The sequence below is a fragment of the Lipotes vexillifer genome, unplaced genomic scaffold (genome assembly GCF_000442215.2).
Source record: "Lipotes vexillifer unplaced genomic scaffold, Lipotes_vexillifer_v1.1 scaffold189, whole genome shotgun sequence".
Lineage (NCBI taxonomy): Eukaryota > Metazoa > Chordata > Mammalia > Artiodactyla > Lipotidae > Lipotes > Lipotes vexillifer.
In genome coordinates, this window is record NW_006785816.1 from 3594925 (window position 1) to 3616660 (window position 21736).

General features: G+C 39.4%; 1 protein-coding gene across 1 annotated transcript in view; it reads right to left on the reverse strand.

Annotated features, from left to right (window-relative positions):
- Positions 1 to 599: 599 nt before the first annotated feature.
- The window catches only part of SELL (selectin L), a 22656-nt gene continuing 1519 nt past the window's right edge, over positions 600 to 21736 (reverse strand). The window contains exons 3-9 of the mRNA XM_007458123.1: positions 20477 to 20863; positions 19416 to 19523; positions 12610 to 12795; positions 10903 to 11088; positions 9091 to 9219; positions 5145 to 5163; positions 600 to 706 (exon numbers count right to left, since the gene is read on the reverse strand). Of these exons, the coding sequence (XP_007458185.1) occupies positions 688 to 706; positions 5145 to 5163; positions 9091 to 9219; positions 10903 to 11088; positions 12610 to 12795; positions 19416 to 19523; positions 20477 to 20863 (1034 nt within the window). The 3' untranslated portion in view covers positions 600 to 687. The remainder of the gene's footprint in view (positions 707 to 5144; positions 5164 to 9090; positions 9220 to 10902; positions 11089 to 12609; positions 12796 to 19415; positions 19524 to 20476; positions 20864 to 21736) is intronic.

Below are 21736 nucleotides of genomic sequence, written 5' to 3' on the forward strand. Positions count from 1 at the left end.
GGTCATGAGCTGCTCCGTGTGGAAGTCAGGCAACTGAGAAGGGGAGATGGCTGAAGAAGGTGGGAGCCTGGGGGCAGCTAAATAGGATGTGGCCTCCATTTATAGAAGCTGGGGCTGCAGTGCAAACAGGACTTTTCCTAGTTGGAGCAGATCCCCATTACTCTGCTGGAGCTGGAAAGCAAGGGTAACATCAATTTTATAAACTTTCTATAGGAATATATCTCCACAGTACACTGGAGGGCTGGGGAGGTAAAATGTGATCTGTAACAAAACTGAGCCCGTAGTTGCATATGTATCAAATTTTGGCTATATTTCAAAGTATATGTCATCAGGTACAGCTCAGAATTGAAGCTGGAAGCCAGAGTTGAGAAAGAGAGTGAAATTGGCATATTTATATTCCACAGTAATCCTTTTCCCATGGTCTTGTTTGTCCATGGAAAAAAGAATAAAATACTGAGCTATAAAACCCACAACTGCGCACTGAAACTTGAGGGGCGTAGGGGTGATGGGGCAAAATGGAAACAGAAGGAGCAGCTGGTCGTAATGAAAACTTTTCAGATGCACTGAAATAGACACACTTCATCTTCAGTGTAGAAAATGCCACCAGGCAAAACTTTGCATGGAGGGGGATTCGAAGGATCCAGTGACACTTCAGTTTCCCAAGAATTTTCTTTCACAGCAGGTCGTTTAATACGGCTCATCCATGCTGAATGATAAACAAGAGAAAATAAATTAAACGCAGGAGCCTAAAAATTGCAAAAGTTTAAGTGTTGGTAGTAAAGGTAAATAGTCACTAAAGGTCAGAAGAGTAAAGGAACTCTTTCAGATGAGTTACAAGATGCAGGACATTCACTAAGGCACAAGAATGAGAAGAAAACCCTAAAGCAACGCTTCTCACCCTTTCAGGTGCTTACCACCTAGACACGGTGTTAAAACACAGACCCTGATTCAGGTCTGGGTGGGCCTGAGATTCTACATTTCTAACGAGCTCCCTGGTAGTGCTTAAGTGGCTAGTCCTCTGAACACACGGAGAGAAATTTTGGCTGTACAGGCTTTGTCTTCAGGTCTAATGAATATGAATGGCATTTTGATAGATTTTGAACAGTGGAAAGCCAGAAAAGTAAAATAAGACATATTTAAATGGAAAGAGAAATTAGAGAACATCAAAACTCGTGAAAGGTATGGTAGTGGTTCTGCATGTCTGATTCTGGTGGGATATGATTTAAGGAGATGATGACAAATTTAGTTCTGTGAAAAGAAAAATGACACTTGTGTGTGTAAAACAATTCATTCTTGGAGAGAACAAGGGAGAACCAAGTAGGGTATGTCTGAATAACACCTTCCAAAGGAAGAACCAGATTCTGAGACTCTGCTGTCATGGTTAACTGCCAGGGTAAACCACAGTTCAGCAGCTGCAAGCGTGCTTGCCAATTACAGAGATAAAAATGTTTCTGAAAACAAAATTTCATATAAACCTCCTCTCTGAGGTTGGCATTGTATCTTCCTGTGTATCTTGGGTGTAGCTTTTACCCAGGCAGAATTTAGGCTCTAGAAACCAAATGAGGTGATAAACAGAACCAGTTTGCAGAAGAGTCAAAATAACCCAGCAAGAATTGAAACCACAGATGCACTGGGAGTCAGTTATTCACCAACCAAATGCTAATAGGAATCAGCACAAAGGACTGTGAGTGTTAGCTCAAGGGCTTAAAAAAAACTGATACATGGTGTTGAGTGTGATAGTGTTCATTTTACCTTTGGCTTGTTTTAGAAACACACCCTACTTCTTCCACTCCACCCTTCCTCAGTGCCATCACACAATGGTTTCAGTGCAAAAAAATTACAATACTGGAGGAGGAGGGTGTCTGTGACTTACACCTCCAACCTGGGTTCTAGAAGCATAAACGTTAAGAACATGATCTTTGGATCTAGATGGATGCAAATCTCAGCTTTGCCATTTATTCAGTGACCTCAGGTAGTTAATTAAGTTCATCATTCCTTCACCTTGCAATGGAAATATTAATAGTACCTACATCCACAGGCTTGTAGGCAATCTTTAATGATTTAAGACATGCAAGACACTCAGAGCAGTGCACGGCATGGAATTAATGTTTGATAAATGTTTGTTACTATTGTAACTAACTCTATTGTCACTAGCTCAGGCACTGTAGGAAAGTTATTTAATTAGCTCAATTATCAAGAGAGTTTGAATGCCAAGGTCCGTTCCAGAACTAAAATTCTATGATTCTATGGTCACTTTGGCCAATAAATTTGAAGCATCCCAAGGCAGCTGGGCAAATAATTCTTCTTTGCCACGTCCTTCTAGAATGTCTGGTGAAGTGTGCAAGACGTGTGTTGATGGGGCAAGGCTTCCCTTCCAACTTCTGTTCACAGCTCCTCAATACACCATGGGCTCTAGGTAGTTCTACTCACTGGCCCCTGAATGTTTTCAGAGTCCCAGTACCATACCATTTACATCATTTCCCTCTTCCAGACTGCCTTCCCTGCTTCTGTCCATACAACTAAATCCTATCCATCCTTAAAAAACCAACCCAGGTTCCATCTTCTTTGTAAGGTTTTCTGCGGTCACCAAGCATCTTCTGTACTGAAGCAGTCTGGTCTTCAATACAGAACTCATTGACCATTACCATATTCTGCCTTTATTTTTCTGAAGTTTTTTTTCTATATTTCTGTCTTAACTTCCCAACTAGATAATAATCTCCCTGAGGTCTGGCACAAGGATTTACTTCTCTTGGTGTCTCAGTCAAGCTTAACATTTTCCCAACAAAAAGGTGTTAATAAACAGCTATTGATTGGTTCATTGTAAAAATCAGTGAACCATTAAACTTAATATGGCAATTAGCTTAATATGGTACTTAATCCTAATGCTCTTCCTGACAGCATCTCTTCCTGTCCCCCAAGGACATCTGAAAAATTGATCTGCTTCCATCTAGTGGCAATTAAAACACAGGTGGTTCCTGTGGCCAGAAAACAGTTCTGGGTAGGTTGTGCCAGAAAAGACTTTCACTCAGTGGGTGTGAGCATGAAAGAAATCTTTATATCTTGTGGATTTCCTGCCCACAGAGATAGGGAGTTCAGCCTAGAGAAGAGTCAGGGACCCCATCTACACTATCTAATGGAAGATAGGGCAATAAAAGAACATAGAATAAAAGAAACTTCACTGACCCTATGTCCTCATCCAGTTACCCCTCCTGACTCTTTCATCTCCTTCCAGCCAAGTTTTATGAAAAAGATAATGTATACGTTCTGCCTCTATGTTCTCTCCCCACTGATTCCTCAACCCCTGGCTACAGGACTTCTGTCATGACCTCAGCATCGAAAACAATTTCCCTACTGATACCCTTATTATATCCGGTGGATCGTGGCAGTATTTGAAATAGTTTCCATTTCCCTTTTTCCTTAGGATCATGACCCCATACTCTCCTCATTTTCCTTCTACATCTCTGGGAGCCTCTTCCCATTCGCCTTTACCTTAGCTGACTTGTTTGATATTGACCTTCCTCTGGCTCCTACCCTCTCTCCCACATCCTCTTCCATTCTCACCCTGCACATACTCCCTGGGTGATTGTACCTGCTCCTGAGATACAGTTACCTCCTATAATGTGAGAACCTCCAAATCCATTTCTTCTGCCCCAAGGTAGCCCTTTTGCTACAGATAGAATCAACGGATTATGGTTGAACCACAGACACCTAAATTTTAACAGGTACAAAACTGAACCCATGATTGTCACCTCCAAAACTTCTCATTCTTTCGTGTTCCCTTCTCAGTAAATAATACAGTAGAGATGGTAACCATCCACCAGTTCCCAGATCAGAACCATGGCAACTTACTTGATTCATCTCCCTCTCTCTTAGCCAATTAATAATCATAGTCAGTTGATTCTACCACCAGTTATCTCATGAACTCATCCTCATTGCTATTGCCCTAGACAGACATCATCGGCTTTAACCTAATAACTTCAAATACCTCCAAAACAGTTCTTTGCCCCCAGAGTCATTCATCTCCCTTGTTTGCATACTTTTATGCAGAGTGATCCTCCCAAGACGCAAATTTCAGCATGACATTCATCTGCTTCAGCCCCTGTTACTAATACCCCAAAGACCTCAAGATTAAGTCCATACTCCTTCATATGGCTTATAAATTACTTTATAATTGTCCTCTGTTGCCTTCTGTCTCTCCAGTTTTTCTTTTGTACTTTAAACTACAGCTCACTAAACTACTAAGGACTTGTAAATAACAATCTGTGGTTGGTAGGATGGTTGCCTGAACAAGAAACCAATCTCCTCAGGCACCATCTTGCTCCATTTCGTCCAGCATTTGGAAAGGTACCCAGTTGTCTAGCTAGGTAGTCTGTCACCAAAGTCTCATCTCCATTGTTCGTTTGACTTATACTTTCCTTCTTAATATTTCAAAGCAAGTCACTAAACCCTGAAACTGAGAAGTGTTTTGCTATCTTCATTTCTGCCCAGTGGGCCTTGTATTTTCACATGCATGTGTTTCTACAGTTGAAGAAATCTGAGGTTCAAGACCAAGCCAAAAAACGTCCCCCTCTTTGGGGGAAGCTGCAAGTAGAATTCAGGCTCCCCACCTTTCCCATATTTCTGAAGGTCAATGCCTATCAGAGGTCATTTGCCATCTTGTGCTAGGTGCTGAGGGCCTGGTGTCTGGAATTAAACCTTTTTCGTAGAGCCTGGGATTCATTAGTTTTTCAATAAATCCTTGTTGACTTGAATGTTTCCTGAATACTGTATTTAGCATTGCCCCCATGTTCAGCCAGAATAAGAAGAAATAAACCATAATGCTTCCAATCCTCAAAGAAAATTCAGAAGCAATCAGAAAAAAACTGTCTTTACATAAACTACCCCTTCTAATAGGGCATTACTTGTTCATTCGTTCATTCAGCTCCTCTAGCACTAAAAAAAACTGACAGGTTTTAAGGAAGGTTAGTAGATTTATTACTTTATCTGGAAACTTCATTTGGATGAGACCCCATGTAAATAACTAATAAGGAGCTAATGTGTCTAGCTATAAGAGGAAGTATTAAGATACTTAATACTTGCCCTCTGTAAGCAGAGGGTAGAGAAGACATCAACAGATATTGAAACTTCTTGCTGATAAAACTTACCTTCTCCGAGACTTTTTGCCTAAAAATAGAAGAGAAAAATGGCATCAGAAAAAGTAGACAACTTCAATTTTTTATACTTAGAGAGAATGGAGATTCCCTCTCTCAAAACCGTTTCTTGAAGTGTATTTTGTATTTGTTAGGTGGACTGCATGGTGTCTAAGGGGATTTGAGGTACTGTCTTAATGTTCTAATTTGAACAGTGGTAGAACAGACTCATTCATGCAGATGCTTCTCAGAGCACCGTTTCATCCACTGTGCTGCTCCTAAAGACAGAAGTGCAGCCTGAACTATCCCGCGATCAGGCCCCATGTACCCATTCTTGTGTTTACACATCCCGATCTGCCATCTCATCCTACCTGCAGATTCTTCCCTAAGAGATTCAGCTGCTAATACTGTAAGAATATGTATCATTACACTTCACGCCATCTTCTCTGAAAATCCACAAGAGAAATTACACTCAGATCTCAGTGGTAAGAGCTACATGCCTCATCTGGGTAACCACTGTGTTCTTATCTTACAAACACAGTGAGTATCATTACTGGTTATGTTTCCTTCTTTGACTGGCTACAAGGAATCTCAGCCAGATCTGAAACCCTCTTCTATTCTAACTTTACCCCTGGCTCTGACTTATTTTTGGTATTCTAAATTTTGGCCTTATTTTTCTTACTTTTAAACTAATTTTAATTTGCTGTGTTAAATGCATTTGGTAAACTATCTTACATTCTTTTGGAAAAAAGCAGACTATTAATAAGTAGATGAATGAACTGCAGGGCTAACCTCCAGAGGAAATAAAAGCAAAAAATGCTTTTTGAGGAGAAAACAATCGCTGGGAGGCAATATATTTGTGTGTCTATAAACTAGAACTCTAGATCATCCAGTCTGGGTCCAGGTCCTTTTTTGCCAACTGTAGTGTGTCTTTGAATAGCTACTTATTCTCTCTAAGCTACCATTTCTTCATCTGTGAAAGGGGCATGATAATTATATTTTCCTCACTGAGTTGATAAAATGTATTCAAAGTACTTAGGCCAGGGCCTAGAGCATAGACAGTGCTCAATTCTTGTTTTAAACCTTTAAAATGTTAGAAATTACTACTTTAATTATTTCTTCCAAAATTTAGCCTGCTGGTGACATGAGCCAAAAGCACTTGAGCAGGGAGAATTAAATCTGAATGAATTTCAGATTCCATTCATTTTCATATGAATATATTTTTCTTTTAGGAACAATGAAACACATACATGAACAAGAATCTGTTCCTATTGAGAAAGTTTCTTTTTCAAGAAAAAGGGAACTAAGGGGCCTGTGTTCAGTTTTGTGCCCTGTTCTCACCCTGTGTGTTGGTTCAGGTAAACAATTCTTCTGTGGGTAAAAAAATAGAGCCTTATTGATCTGAAGACCAGTGGTTTTAGGGAGCATATCTGGATGGGAGTCTGATCTCTGCCTCTGGCCTCTGCTGATATGGAATTTTAGAGATTTGGCCTAAAACATCATTGCTTCAGTTTCCTTATTTACTGAACAAGGCCAGTAATGATGCCTAATCAGAGAATGATGGTGCTAGGAGAAAAAGTATATTTCTAGACAAGCCCATGCACAGGGAGGCATGTTTCTGGAGCCCACCCTTATTCCTTTCTCTGAAAAAAGGAGCTGAAGTCTGGGTATTAAGACAACTAAGGCAGGGGCCAAAGTACAGGCTCAGAAGATCCATCTGAGGACAGGACAAGGGTCAAGAGTCTGGTCATTTCATTGGCTTCTGTGCTCTAAATGTTTGCTTGTCCCCTTTTTCCAGCTTTTGGAACACCAAAAGCCTATAAAATTGTCAGATTGATGAATACTGTATACATGCAGATTTATTGTATTAGAAAAGCTCTAGGGGTTTAGCCTGGGAACCTATCCATCATTTCTAATAATTGTCTCTATAGGAAAAATATTCTTCGTGTTTCAAAGAACTAACTTACAACTAAAAGTTTTAGAAGGCAAAGTCACTTGAAAGTTGGAGCTATCAGAATATGTTTCACAAATGAAGACTATTTAGTGTGAGATTAAAGATACCCTGACCTTCCTACAAAGTCAGTGATCTTTTGGGGCTTCTGTTCTCTTGTGCTCTTTGTTGGCATAATTGTAACTAGCCTAACTGCCCGTTATCTGTTTCCTGTTTGCCCCACACTGATTCCCCCAGTAGGGGCATGCAGTTTTCAAGTTATCAGTTTGAGATCTTGTACAGAAATGACTCCAAGGTAAAAAAAATTGCAAAACAACCCCACTGCTTTTCTCACCACTGCTTATAGTACAGCCTTAGGCAGCATCCCACCTCCCGCACCCCACCGCTCAATACACATGACTTCAATTCTATTCTTTTTATTCTACTAACATTTATTAAAAGATTTTGGAATTTGGGAATATCTCCTTACTAAGGTAACTCCCAGCCCCAAAGTCCTTAATGGTTACTTAGATAATAGCCCTCTTATCCCAGAGGGTGGAGCGTAAATTACCCACTCTATTCTCCACTCCCTCACCTCTGCCAAGGTCACTCAAGGCAGGAGGAAAGAAAGGATGATTGGGGGCAGTCTTTAAGTCTCAGTGGAAAGGATGATCAATGGTGGGAGAAAAATCTCATTCTTTTTTTGCCTTACTGCCATATTTAAGTAAATAGCATAGTACTCTAAGACAATGGGATCTAATCTTAGCAGAAGTTCCAAGAGCAGGAGCAGAGACGTTTTAACTGCTCAGGGCTCTTACTTTACAGTTACTGAAGTTCTTGCACATCAACAGCACCCCCGTCCATTGTGTTTTTGGGTTGGTTATAAAACTAATGTAGTACCCTTAGTCTTAAATTTGGAATGAAAGATCAGGTCATAGCAGAAGACCATTAGGGATTGGTAGGTAATATTCCTGCAATTGTCAGTAAGAATGGGTGGTGGGGCAGCCTTTACATACCATATTCATGGAATAGAATACATACTAATTAATTTGATGGAACTGAAATTACAATGGCCCCACAGAGGCAACACAGAGCAGTTGTTTGGCAGTTGTTTTGAGGTCACTGATGGCCCCTGAACTTGAAGCAAGCTTATCTTTAAAGCTGCCTAATATCCATACATGTCATAATCTTGAATGTTTCTGTCTGATGACTTTGGCCAAATGTGGCAGCACATACCCAAGGCCTGCCTGACTGTGGGCCTGTAACTGGCAGGTTTGTCCCGCTTGAGGGTTTGGACACACTCAGGAGGGAGGTGAGGGCAGTGATGCTGTTGTTCTTCTCCAGTGGTGTTTCATCTACTATTCCAAGCAGCAGATACTAGTTTCTTGAGGCAGCCCTCCTTAACCCCTCTTCTTCTCTAGTCCACAGTGGATGGAAAGCATGAGTATGGGGTACATTCAATTAAAGCTGTAACCTTGGTGAATAGACACTGGGGAGAAAATGTGGGGATTTCCCTAAGGGACAATACAACTCCCACATGTCAGGAGCCAGACAGGTATCTGACTCTTGACAAAGCTAGGTATTTGGGAGAAGTGCTTTGAAAACCTTATGGGACATTAGATTCACTTCCTAGTGGAATTGCACTGAACTCAAAACCGTGTAGGCTCTTATAGGACGAGATCACATATCCTTTTTTTTTTTTTTTTTTTTTTAAAAAATAAAATAATAGCAAAGAACCATTACAATTTCTCATTTGTCTGTTAACACCCTAGCAAGGGTGTTAGCAAGGTACCTTGAAGACAGTAGGCATTTTTAGAAGATTTGTCAGAATGAAAAGCAAAAATCAGCCAACTTGTTTTGATGAAAGTGTGCTCTGGGCTGCTTCACACATCTCCAGGGACTGATGTCTGTAGAACCCAGAGCTTGGTATCCTGCTTTAGCTGAGGCTCTCGTACTTAATTTCCTGTGGGTTTCTATGTTTTTTTCCACTTTAAAGTTGTATTATTTTTGTATGAAGGTAAACTCACATACCTTTTTTTAATCTCCTTGCCAGCCAAATGATAAATGCCAACCCAGAGAATGTGGTAACCATGACTGCCACCGGAATGAAGAGGGGGTTATAGTCACTCTCCTTGATTATTGAGGAATTCCTGTCCACTTCTGCAAGAGAAATCAGTAAGGCATGTAGCATGAGGCCACAAGCATTATTTCCTTAGTGCCTTCTCGTGACATTAAACTTTCTTCCTTCTTACATCTTCTAATAATTGTCCATTTGATGCTATTTGACAGATGAGGAAATCAGCATGGGAAAGCCCATGATGAGTCTATAGCAGAGAAAAGACTAGACCAGCTTTTCTAGCTCAACGCCTATAGAATCTCAATCCACAGATTTGTGATTCATGGAATTCCTGGGAGATGTACCTAAATATTTTGGCAAAAAGTGGTCATCATTGTATTTAGCTCCATGGCCTTGTTCAATGGTTGGGATTCAAACACAGAGAAGAGCTCAAAAGTTAAGTACAACTTCAGGAAAAATAAAAGCCAGTGACCTGAACCAGGCAACTTATCAATAAAAGGAATCTATTCTCTGTCCTGGCTATTGTAAATAGAGCTGCAATGGGGATATACGTATATGTATAGCTGATTCACTTTTTTATAAAGCAGAAACTAACACACCATTGTAAAGCAATTATACTCCAATAAAGATGTTAAAGAAAAAAAGGAATCTATTAATGCTTTGAAGCAGCTGTGCAAACATATGCACATGCTGTTACATGCCAAGGACCTGCACTAATCTGTCTTTCAAATGATGTAGTCCTACCACTTCCCTCACAAATAAGTAAAAGGATACATCTATATATCCTCTTGTAAGTATGAACTAAGTTCATGTGGGGACCTTTACTGAAAAAATACTGATATGAAAAAAACCTATCTTCTGATACCACCAATTGAAGAAACTTACTTTTGCATATTGGCACAGCATCTGACTGTCCCTTATTCTTCATATTACTTTGATGAACCCTTTCAAGGTGCTTCCATCCCGACACCCAAATGTATAATGGAAAGGAGGTGCAAGTTCCCAGAGGATCCAAACAGAGGACACCTATGGGCTGCATGAGGATGAGGAAACGGACACTAGTCCAGCCTTAAAAGGAAATGCCCCATAAACCTGATGTACAATCCTCCCCTAAAGACCCCATGCCATGTCCCCAGTTCCCTACCCCACTTCCTGGTCCTGGGCCACAGAGAGATCAGCTTCTACAAATCCTACCATGTAAAGACTTCTGTCTTTGGTATAGACAGTCTCCTGAGCAAACATGGGTAGCTATTCTTTCACATGCTAATTTAACGTGGATTAATTTAGCATCTATTGCCAGGTGCTGTGTCAGGTGGAGGGTATATAGAGATGAGGAAGACACAGCCTCTTATGCACAGACAGATTTGCGAGGCATCAGATTAGTGATAATTGAGAAGTATCCATTACTTTGGGAATTAGCTGGTCATTGGTGACTTTTGTAGAGACATTTTAGTAGACTAACAGAGAAGTGAGATTGTAATGGAATCGAAAAATGGATAAGAAATAAGTCAGTATAGACAGTGAGTTTAGATGTTAAGGGTTAAGATAGGAGGAGTTGAGAATTGGCTGAAAAAAAAAAAAAAGGGAAATCACTGTCATTGAAAGAAGAGGCAAGAGCAGCCAATTTATGGTAAATTAACGTGTACAAATTTTTTAAGTGACATACATTTAGCAAAATAAACTTAAAAGTTTAATCTATCTTTCCCCACCATCTGCTTGTCAATAAGCTACCTCTTTAAGTCTTTAATATATTGGGGCAAACTTACTTTGACATATTGGACTAGGGCTGGACCAATTTCCAGATGATCCACAAATAGTTTTCTTTTCCCCAATTAACTCAGCTCCTTCTGAGCAGCTGAAGGTACACGTGGAGGTAAAGCCGAAGTCGACCAGGGGGTGACTACAGTCCATGGTTCCAAAATCGGGTGCTGTTAGAGGCTCACATTGAATCACTTCAGTGAAAAAGAAAAAATCAGTATTTCTGAGCAGAGACCCTCCCATGACAAACAGATTTTAGGCAAACTGCCTAACTCAACTGTGGAACCATTGACATGAATCTAACATTTCTAATTTCTAGAAATTACTTCTGATGATGCTTCCAGAGTCTATTTTCTTGAGAATGTTGGAGAGTGGTGAGTCAGAGGTGAAGCCAGGAGAACACAGAAAGCCCTGGGTGGGCAGGGGGGCATTGAGGAAAGGAGGGGAGGGCTGGCTCTTTCAGATTGCTGCCCCAGCCCTGGTAACTCTCCGTCGGCTGGAAGTGCCATGCTACGTGGCCTTGGCCTCAAGAGCTCTTATGGTGCATTATCAATGAATGTAGAGAATTTCCACCTTTCACCTCTTCTAAAGTCTACCCAAGCACTTGTGAAAAACATCCCCGTTCTCTGAAGCACCTCAACTTTTATAAAATTCAGCAGGTTGGTCAATTAGTTCTATGATTTCAAAAAATGATTTGGATAGTTCTTTTGAGAATTCAGCCACTTAAACTAGTGAGTCAAAAGCATAAATGTAGAAAATGTAACCAAAACTTCGTAAGTTTAGACACCACCAGTTTTTCCCCTAAAGGGATAATCTTGACAGTAAAAAAGAAAAAACCAAAAAACACCATATTTCAAATGAAAAAAAAAAAAATCAAGAGATTTTGTTTTTCACAGAATTTGCTATTCTCCTGAGAGTTCATGGAGGAAGAAATCTAAAATATGATTTTAAGAATAAACCAAATAAAACAATCAAAAAAGACCTCTAGCCCCCCGCACTCCCACAAAGGAAATTGCTTGCTGTTAAGTAGGACACCACATAAAATAGGTGTTATTGAAAGGAGAGAACAACAAAAATTCAACTGCAGTTCAGCAAGACTGATTATTTATGCCATAGCAATGAGAAAATAAAAATAAAATAAAATAAAATGCAGTATAGGGCTTCCCTGGTGGCGCAGTGGTTGAGTCTGCCTGCCAATGCAGGGGACACGGGTTCGAGCCCTGGTCTGGGAAGATCCCACATGCCGCGGAGCGACCGGGCCCATGAGCCACAATTACTGAGCTTGAGCGTCTGGAGCCTGTGCTCCACAACAAGAGAGGCTGCGAAAGTGAGAGGCCCGCGCACCTCGATGAAGAGTGACCCCCACTTGCCACAACTAGAGAAAGCCCTCGCACAGAAACGAAGACCCAACACAGCCATAAATTAATTAATCAATTAATTTTAAAAAATACAGTATAACCACACTGTATTGCTGAAAATTATATATATATTCTGTGACATAGTCTTAGAGATATTTGGTTGTTATTTTTTGTTTGTGGTTTTTCTTTTTAATTAGTAACAATAACCTCTTTGAAAATCATCACAGTATAATCTAAGTTAGGTTAAATTATGCTTCAAAAGAGGATACAGACTTCTTAGCAAGACTCTACTACATTTGCTCAGTCTATAAACACAGGATTGCCATGACAAAACCTCTAGTCTGAGCAGTTACTCACCTCGACATGTTGGCTTTGGAGATGACCAGTTTCCAAATGGTCCACAAGTGGTTTCTTCAATCCCAACTATGTCTGTTCCCTCAAAGCAGTTGAAGGCACACTGTGATGTGAAGCTGAAGTTTCCCAAAAGGTGAATACAGGTCATGGTACCCAGCTCTGGGGCCTCCAAAGGCTCACACTGAGTCACTTCAATAAGAAAAAAAAAACACTGGGCAGTGTTCCAGGGACCTGATGACTGGGTTTGAATCTTAGTTCTGATACTTGATAACCAAGTGCCTTTAAGCACGGTGACTTAACCCCTCCAGGTTAGCTTCTTTATCTCTAGAAGAGGGATAATGATAATTGTATTGGCTTCTTAAAGTTGGTGTGGAAATTAAATAATTTAATGCAAGTCAAGTACTTAGAGCCTGGCTCATAGGAAGCTTTAATTAAACATTAGCTAATCTTATTATCTTTGGCATTACCTGGGGAGAGAGCTTTTAAATGTAGATAGGTTTAAGTGGGAATGACCAGCTCAGTTTGGAAATAACTGTCACATCAAAGCCCCTGAGTATACTAGACTGTTGAAAGTAGGAAGTTCGGAGAAAGACTGGGTGTCCATAACTGGTCTTCTTTAAAAGGGGAGAAGATAAAATCTTTAGGAAGCATCTTAGCCTGGATTCTGTCTTCACCATCTCTAGCTCAGTTCCAGAACTTTAGTTCTTTTGATTTTGCCAGTCCTCCCCAGAAAGTGTGTCTACTTCCTTGCCTGATTGGTGGCGTAATAGATCAAATTAAGACTTGGAATTCAATCTTCACATTTTAGGCCCTGCCGTGTCATTTAGGCAAATATTGCAACTCTTGTGTCTTATTCCTTATCAAATTTAAGCCATCATTTTAAACTTCTTCTTGAGAGTTCAATGAAGAATGAATTCAAGAAATTAGAAGAATTTTAATATTTTCCATATACAGTAACAAGTCCAAATGAAAGTAACTTATGTTGTCCCATATAGTTCAGGCCCACAAGCAAGTGCCTAGTCTCAATCTTACAGATACAGTGATAAATAAGATGCTGACTGATCTCAAGTTGCTGTCAGTCTACTGGGGAATACAGACAAGAAAATCGACAACTTCAACAAATGTGGGATAAATAAGAAAGAAATATATGGAGCTACTGGAACACAGAACAGGGAGGCTTAGCCTGTCTTGGCATCCAAAGAAAGCTTCCTGAAAGAAATGGTCCCTGAACTATTATCTTCTAGGTGAACAGGTGTGTTAGTCATGTGCAAAATGAGAAAGCCCTGAGCAAGTCAATTATTGATATACAAAGCAATATGGTAAGTGTGGGGAACTACAAGCATTTTGCTGTTACTAGAAAGAAAGAGGAGGCAAGGGATGATGTGAGATGAGATTAGGGAGAAAGATAGGAGCTAAGACAAAAGGCCTTTATCTTTTTTCATTGGTTTAATGAGTATCTACTATATATCAAGCATTACTCTATGCCTTGAGGAGTTTAGATTTTATTCTGTAGGACTAATGGTAGGTAGAAATTAAAGGGTGGATGGTCACGTATGTGTGATGTTTACTTGATATTTAAAATTGATCAGATTGCCTATAGTATGAATAATATATTTGAGAGGAGCTAATTTAAAGATGTGGAACTCAGCTCAGAAATGACTGCAATAATCTAGGAGGAAGATAATGAAGGCAATAATGTAGAGTTAATAAGTAGAAGACAAATTGGAGAAATAGTAAGTTATAAAAATGAGTAGTAACCTTCCAAGACTGAACCAGGAAGAAATAGAAAATATGAACAGGCCAGTCACAAGCACTGAAATTGAAACTGTGATTAAAAACCTTCCAACAAGCAGCCGCATGGCACAGGGAGATCAGCTCGGTGCTTTGTGACCGCCTGGAGGGGTGGGATAGGGAGGGTGGGAGGGAGGGAGACGCCAGAGCCAGAGGGAAGAGATAAGGTAACATATGTATATATATATAACTGATTCATTTTGCTGTAAAGCAGAAACTAACACACCATTGTAAAGCAATTATAGTCCAATAAAGATGTTTAAAAAAAAGAAAAAACGGAACAACCTCAGCTTTATCAATTAATAGGATAAATAGTGGTGTATTCATGTAATTGAAAACTAAAGAACAATTAAAGAGAATGGATTATAAAAAAAAAAAAAAAAACCTTCCAACAAACAAAAGCCCAGGACCAGATGGCTTCACAGGCAAATTCTATCAAACATTTAGAGAGCAGCTAACACCTATCCTTCTCAAACTCTTCCAAAATATAGTAGAGGGAGGAACACTCCAAACTCATTCTATGAGGCCACCATCACCCTGATACCAAAACCAGACAAAGATGTCACAAAGAAAGAAAACTACAGGCCAATATCACTGATGAACATAGATGCAAAAATCCTCAACAAAATACTAGCAAACAGAATCCAACAGCACATTAAAAGGATCATACACCATGATCAAGTGGGGCTTATCCCAGGACTGCAAGGATTCTTCAATATACGCAAATCAATCAATGTGATACACCATATTAACAAACTGAAGAATAAAAAACATATGATCATCTCAATAAATGCAGAAAAAGCATTTGACAAAATTCAACACCCATTTATGATAAAAACCCTCCAGAAAGTAGGCACAGAGGGAACCTACCTCAACATAATAAAGGCCATATATGACAACCCGACAGCCAGCATTGTCCTCAATGGTGATAAACTGAAACCATTTCCACTAAGATCAGGAACCAAGACAAGGTTGCCTACTCTCACCACTATTATCCAACATTGTTTTGGAAGTTTTAGCCACAGCAATCAGAGAAGAAAAAGAAATAAAAGGAATCCAAATCAGAACAGAAGAAGTAAAGCTGTCACTCTTTGCAGATGACATGATACTATACATAGAGAATCCTAAAGATGCTACCAGAAAACTACTAGAGCTAATCAATGAATTTGGTAAAGTAGCAGGATACAAAATTAATGCACAGAAATCTCTTGCATTCCTATACACTAATGATGAAATTTCTGAAAGTGAAATTAAGGAAACACTCCCATTTACCACTGCAACAAAAAGAATAAAATACCTAGGAATAAACCTACCTAAGGAGACAAAAGACCTGTATGCAGAAAACTATAAGACACTGATGAAAGAAATTGAAGATGATACAAACAGATGGAGAGATATACCATGTTCTTGGATTGGAAGAATCAACATTGTGAAAATGACTATACTACTCAAAGCAATCTACAGATTGATTGCAATCCCTATCAAACTACCAATAGCATTTTTCACAGAACTAGAACAAAAAATTTCACAATTTGTATGGAAACACAAAAGACCACAAATAGCCAAAGCAATCTTGAGAAAGAAAAACGGAGCTGGAGGAATCAGGCTCCCCAGGCTTCAGACTATACTACAAAGTTACAGTAATCAAGACAGTATGGTACTGGCACAAAAACAGAAATATTGATCAATGGAACAGGATAGAAAGCCCAGAGATAAACCCATGCACATATGGTCACCTTATTTTTGATAAAGGAAGCAAGAATATATAATGGAGAAAAGACAGCCTCTTCAATAAGTGGTGCTGGGAAAACTGGACAGCTACATGTAAAAGAATGAAATTAGAACACTCCCTAACACCATATACAAAAGTAAACTCAAAATGGATTAAAGACCTAAATGTAAGGCCAGACACTATCAAACTCTTAGAGGAAAATATAGGCAGAACACTCTATGACATAAATCACAGCAAGATCCTTTTTGACCCACTTCCTAGAGAAATGGAAATAAAAACAAAAACAAACAAATGGGACCTAATGAAACTTAAAAGCTTTTGCACGGCAAAAGAAACCATAAACAAGATGAAAAGACAACCCTCCGAATGGGAGAAAATATTTGCAAATGAAGCAACTGACAAAGAATTAATCTCCAAAATTTACAAGCAGTTCATGCAGCTCAATATCAAAAAAACAAACAACCCAATCCAAAACTGGGCAGAAGACCTAAACAGACATTTCTCCAAAGAAGATACACAGATTGCCAACAAACACATGAAGGAATGCTCAACATCACTAATCATTAGAGAAATACAAATCAAAACTACAATGAGGTATCACCTCACACCAGTCAGAATGGCCATCATCAAAAAATCTAGAAACAATAAATGCTGGAGAGGGTGTGGAGAAAAGGGAACCCTCTTACACTGTTGGTGGGAATGTAAGTTGACACAGCCACTATGGAGAACAATTTGGAGGTTCCTTAAAAAACTACAAATAGAACTACCATATGACCCAGCAATCCCACTACTGGGCATATACCCTGAGAAAACCATAATTCAAAAATGGTCATGTACCACAATGTTCATTGCAGCTCTATTTACAATAGCCAGGACGCAGAAGCAACCTAAGTGTCCATCGACAGATGATTGGGTAAAGAAGATGTGGCACATATATACAATGGAATATTACTCAGCCACAAAAAGAAACGAAATAGAGTTATTTGTAGTGGGGTGGATGGACCTTCATTCTGTCATACAGAATGAAGTAAGTCAGAAAGAGAAAAACAAATACCGTATGGTAACACATATATATGGAATCTAAAAAAAAAAAAATGGTCATGAAGAACTTAGGGGCAGGGAGGGAATAAAGATGCAGACCTACTAGAGAATGGACTTGAGGACACGGGGAGGGGAAGGGTAAGTTGGGACAAAGCGAGAGAGTGGCATGTACATATATACACTACCAAATGTAAAACCGATAGCTAGTGGGAAGCAGCTGCATAGCACAGGGAGATCAGTTCGGTGCTTTGTGACCTCCTAGAGAGGTGGGATAGGGAGGGTGGGAGGGAGGTTCAAGAGGGAGGCGATATAGGGATATATGTGTATGTATAGCTGATTCACTTTGTTATAAAGCAGAAACTAACACACCATTGTTAAGATTATACTCCAATAAAGGTGTGTAAAAAAAAAAAGAGTAGTGTGTTGTTACTTTGCATAAATGTAGGGGGAGGTGAGAGAGTTTTATACCAGAGTACCCATATAAATCGTGGAACCACACACTGAGATAAGGAATACAAAAAGGAAAGCTGGCTGGGGACAATTGATTTTTCAGTCTTTTGGGCATCCCAAAGGTTATGCTTAGCATATTTGGAGTTTGGGCTGGATACATATTTGTCAGTCCAAAGTTCACATAGATTTGTGAGTCCACATAAGTTTCTAGGTTTGACCAAAGGGGGCACATAAAGTCAGAAGAGCAATGGACAAAAGATGGAAGATGAGACATAACAATAAGTGTATGAGCTTGGATAAGTGCCCATGAAGAAACCCAAGGAGAAATGATCATAGGTAGAAAGAAAACCAGGAAAGAATGATATGATGGAAACCAAGACAGAAACAGAGTAAAATGTTCAAAAAGGAGTGAAATGGGCATGCCAATGACATAAGAATTTTTTAAAGTTTAGAAATCGAGTGAAAGTAAAGTATTGGTAGAAGTCATGGCTCAGGAATTGACTGAAATGAGTCAGATCTGTTCCAGTTGGTTGATCATTTACATTTATTTTGGCTTTAATTCTTTATCTATTCATTGCAAACACTGCTTTTTTTTCTTATTATAATTTTCTATTTTATGCACCAGATACTTCAAACATAGTTTTGAAACTCAACCAATATCAATCGAAGGACGTGAAGTTTCTTTCAGTAGTGAGTTGACTAAGTCAAAGACTCCAGGTCTTTGAATCTACGTATTCTTTCCTTTCTGTTCCTACCACCATGACTCTGAATGACTTCAATAGACCCCTGATGATGCTCTCCAGCTTCTCTCTTTTTGTTCAGTTCATCTTATGTACCGCTTCTAGGGTAATGGCCCTAAATGAAGGTGTTTAGATGCTAAGTGGCCTTTCATTGTCAAATAAAGGGCAGATTCCTTCATTAGGCAACTTTCAGTCTCCACAGGCTTACTCCAGCATATCTGGCTTTCCATCACATTAAATTATAAGCATGTATAATTTCCACTAGTTAACTGTAAATCCTTTAAGGTCAGGATCTGTAATAGATTTGTCCTTGTACCCCCTGAAATGCCAGCCCAAGTAAATGCGTTGGATTTATTATTATATTTTCCAACAGATACTGTATATCATGATGTGAACTTTCCTTGTTGGCCTTGCCCTGTCAAGATCTTGAGGATGACGTGAAAAAGCAAGATTACCGGGCTTCCCTGGTGGCGCAGTGGTTGAGAGTCCGCCTGCCGATGCAGGGGACACGGGACACGGGTTCGTGCCCCGGTCCGGGAAGATCCCACATGTCGCGGAGCGGCTGGGCCTGTGAGCCATGGCTGCTGAGCCTGCGCGTGTGGAGCCTGTGCTCCACGACGGGAGAGGCCACAACAATGAGAGGCCGGCGTACAAAAAAAAAAAAAAAAAAAAAAAAAAAAAGCAAGATTACCTTCTGCATAACTCACTCTCCTGATGATAAATGCTATTGTTTCTTTCAGTTTCAGAGTTCTAATGGATCCAGCAAGCTTACTTGATTATGAATTCCTACCAAGCCTGATTCATTATTGTAATCCTTACAGCTTTAATCCCAAAGCAATATTCTTTGTAACGCTCAAAAAGACTTTTTGAGAAGTGAATTGAAACTTCATGCTGACTTATGAAATCTTTACGGAAAGGTAACAATATTGTGCAAGCATAGCCTACTGATCAAAACTTCTCATTTCTCAGAATGGCTAATATCATGTTCCTTCAACCAACTTTCATAAACTACAATACTTTACATAGGAAGAAGCAAAGGAACAAAAGTGGCTTACCAAACTGACACTGGGGCCCGTAGTACCCCAAATCACAGTTGCAGGTGTAATTATTGATGATTTCCATACATTGTCCATGGCCGCTGCATGACCAGGGTTGACAAGAAGCTTTAAGGGGGTGAGAATTATATTAAGGTGAATACTTTTTTAGCACTCCTAGTCATTTCTTTAAACATAGATAACTTTGGGGCTGTGACTACTTTAATAAACAGGAAAACTTTATTTGTACATTAATAGCATTTTTTGCATAAAAATCATATGCTAAAGTTTTTATTTATGTAATATACTTGTCATACAGCCATAGACATTTTTTTAAGAATGAATTTACTAATGCTAATACTCTATAACATTTGAGGGAACTTACTGACATACATTGAAACTCTTGAAATTTCTTTGATTTTAAGGTAGTAAGTGTATTAAACTATGACCTGACCCCTATCATTTCCGCAGTATGTTTGGCAATCCCTTTCTTTGTAGAAAGTACTGAATAGAGATTAGAAAATCTGAACTTGCTACATTACTAGAGAGTCCAATTTACAAGAGACCAAATGAACTATGTTTCACTGTTAAAAATGACTTGGAAAAAATGCTGATTGCTTTGGAACTGTCATCATGGGCTCTACAGAAGTTTTCATACACCACAGATAATGAAGCACTGTGAAGTTTCATTATATAGAATTATATAAGATTAGGCCAAGAAGGAAACATGGCACCAAGCCGCCTACTTTACAAGGAGGAAATAGGTGACGTGAGCCTCAGCTCTTGGCTGGTTCCATCTCTCTGCTTCCACTTCCTTGCCTTATTATCAGCGACACTGCTTGTCTAGCTCTTCCTCCTTACTTTCCACATATATTTATCATCTTGATGTAAAAGTGATTCAGGCCTATAAATTTTGGGTGTAGGGACGAGCCTCCCACACCAAAAATGCTCAGAAGTGACCTGACTCAAGCTTATTTAGAGGACTGGACTTATTTCAGAATGCCCTGGCAACTTCTCTGCTCCCCCAGGTTTCCATGGGGTTAGTGCTGTCATTCTCAGAGAAGCAGTCTGCTCACTCCTACCTGTGTAGCAGAGGGCTGTCTTTGCTTTGTGGCAGGCGTCGTCATTCCATTTCCCTGCGTCTTTTGCCCTCTTGATGTAGATCTCCACACAGTCTTCTTTACTCTTCTTGTTGTTGGGCTCCCCATGGCCCCAGTTCTCTGCTTCTTCCGTGAGAGATTTGTTGGTCCCTACCCAGGTCCATGCCCCTCCTACCTTCCGGATTCCTATCCAGTAGTATTTAGGACTGAAGGGAAGCGTCTTGTTCAGGTACTCAATCTCCCCTTTGTTTTGTATGGCAACTAAATCCGTGTAATTTTTTCTGCAGAACATTCTAGCCTTTTCCCAGGTCATGGGTCTTTTAGAATAATGGTAAGTCCAGCAATCGGTTCCATGATGTGCGAAGAAATCTAAAAGACATCAGTGTGAACTATGTAGCCTCGTGGTTATAGCTGAAAAGAGCCCAGAACTAATCCAGGCTGAGCCTGCCAGAGACAAGGAAGCTGACACCTCAAGAGGGTAAGTTACCCTCTTGAGGTGATGGAATTAGTCATTTGCAGATTTGAAGAGTAGAACCTAGAACCTCTAGCCCTAATCACTTTTCACCATGATATAGAATACTTTTGCTCATAGCTCTATTTTAGATGAATTTGGTGGCCTTTTAGATTTATTTTCATAAAACAGGTTTTTCTCAAAATTCTTTCAAGTAAAATTTAACCAACATTTTTTAGAAATTCATATTTCTTTTTCTTAGCAGTTGTCAATCATTTAAAGTTAATTTAAGTGTAATATCATATAGCCCTAAAATTTACTGTCCACTCTTTTATTTTGGGATAATCTCCTAAAGGCCAATATTTGTGTTTCTAAGGGAGAAGTAAAATAAGAACAGGAATAATGGCATACTTTTAAGTAATCTCTTTTATATCAAAAAGATAATGTTTTACCATAGGAAGAGCTTCCTCTGGGGAAAGCACACAGCCCAAGCCTTATATATCTAACTACATAATAAAAAGAACAATTGAGAAAACCAGATGATGTAGGATTATGAAATTGATTTAGATTATGTTATGCACACAAAGATACTCAACTGATGGTGTATAATAATCATATGGGTGCTTCAAATATGAGGGCTTTGAAGAAACCAAAACAAACACATAATTACACAATGATACCATAATAATATATGCCATTCTAAGCGTGGTATGATCTATGTGAAACACTATTATACCATAAGGTAAAGGTTTTCACAGCCATCACCATTTGTTGAGTTTTCACTGTGTAGG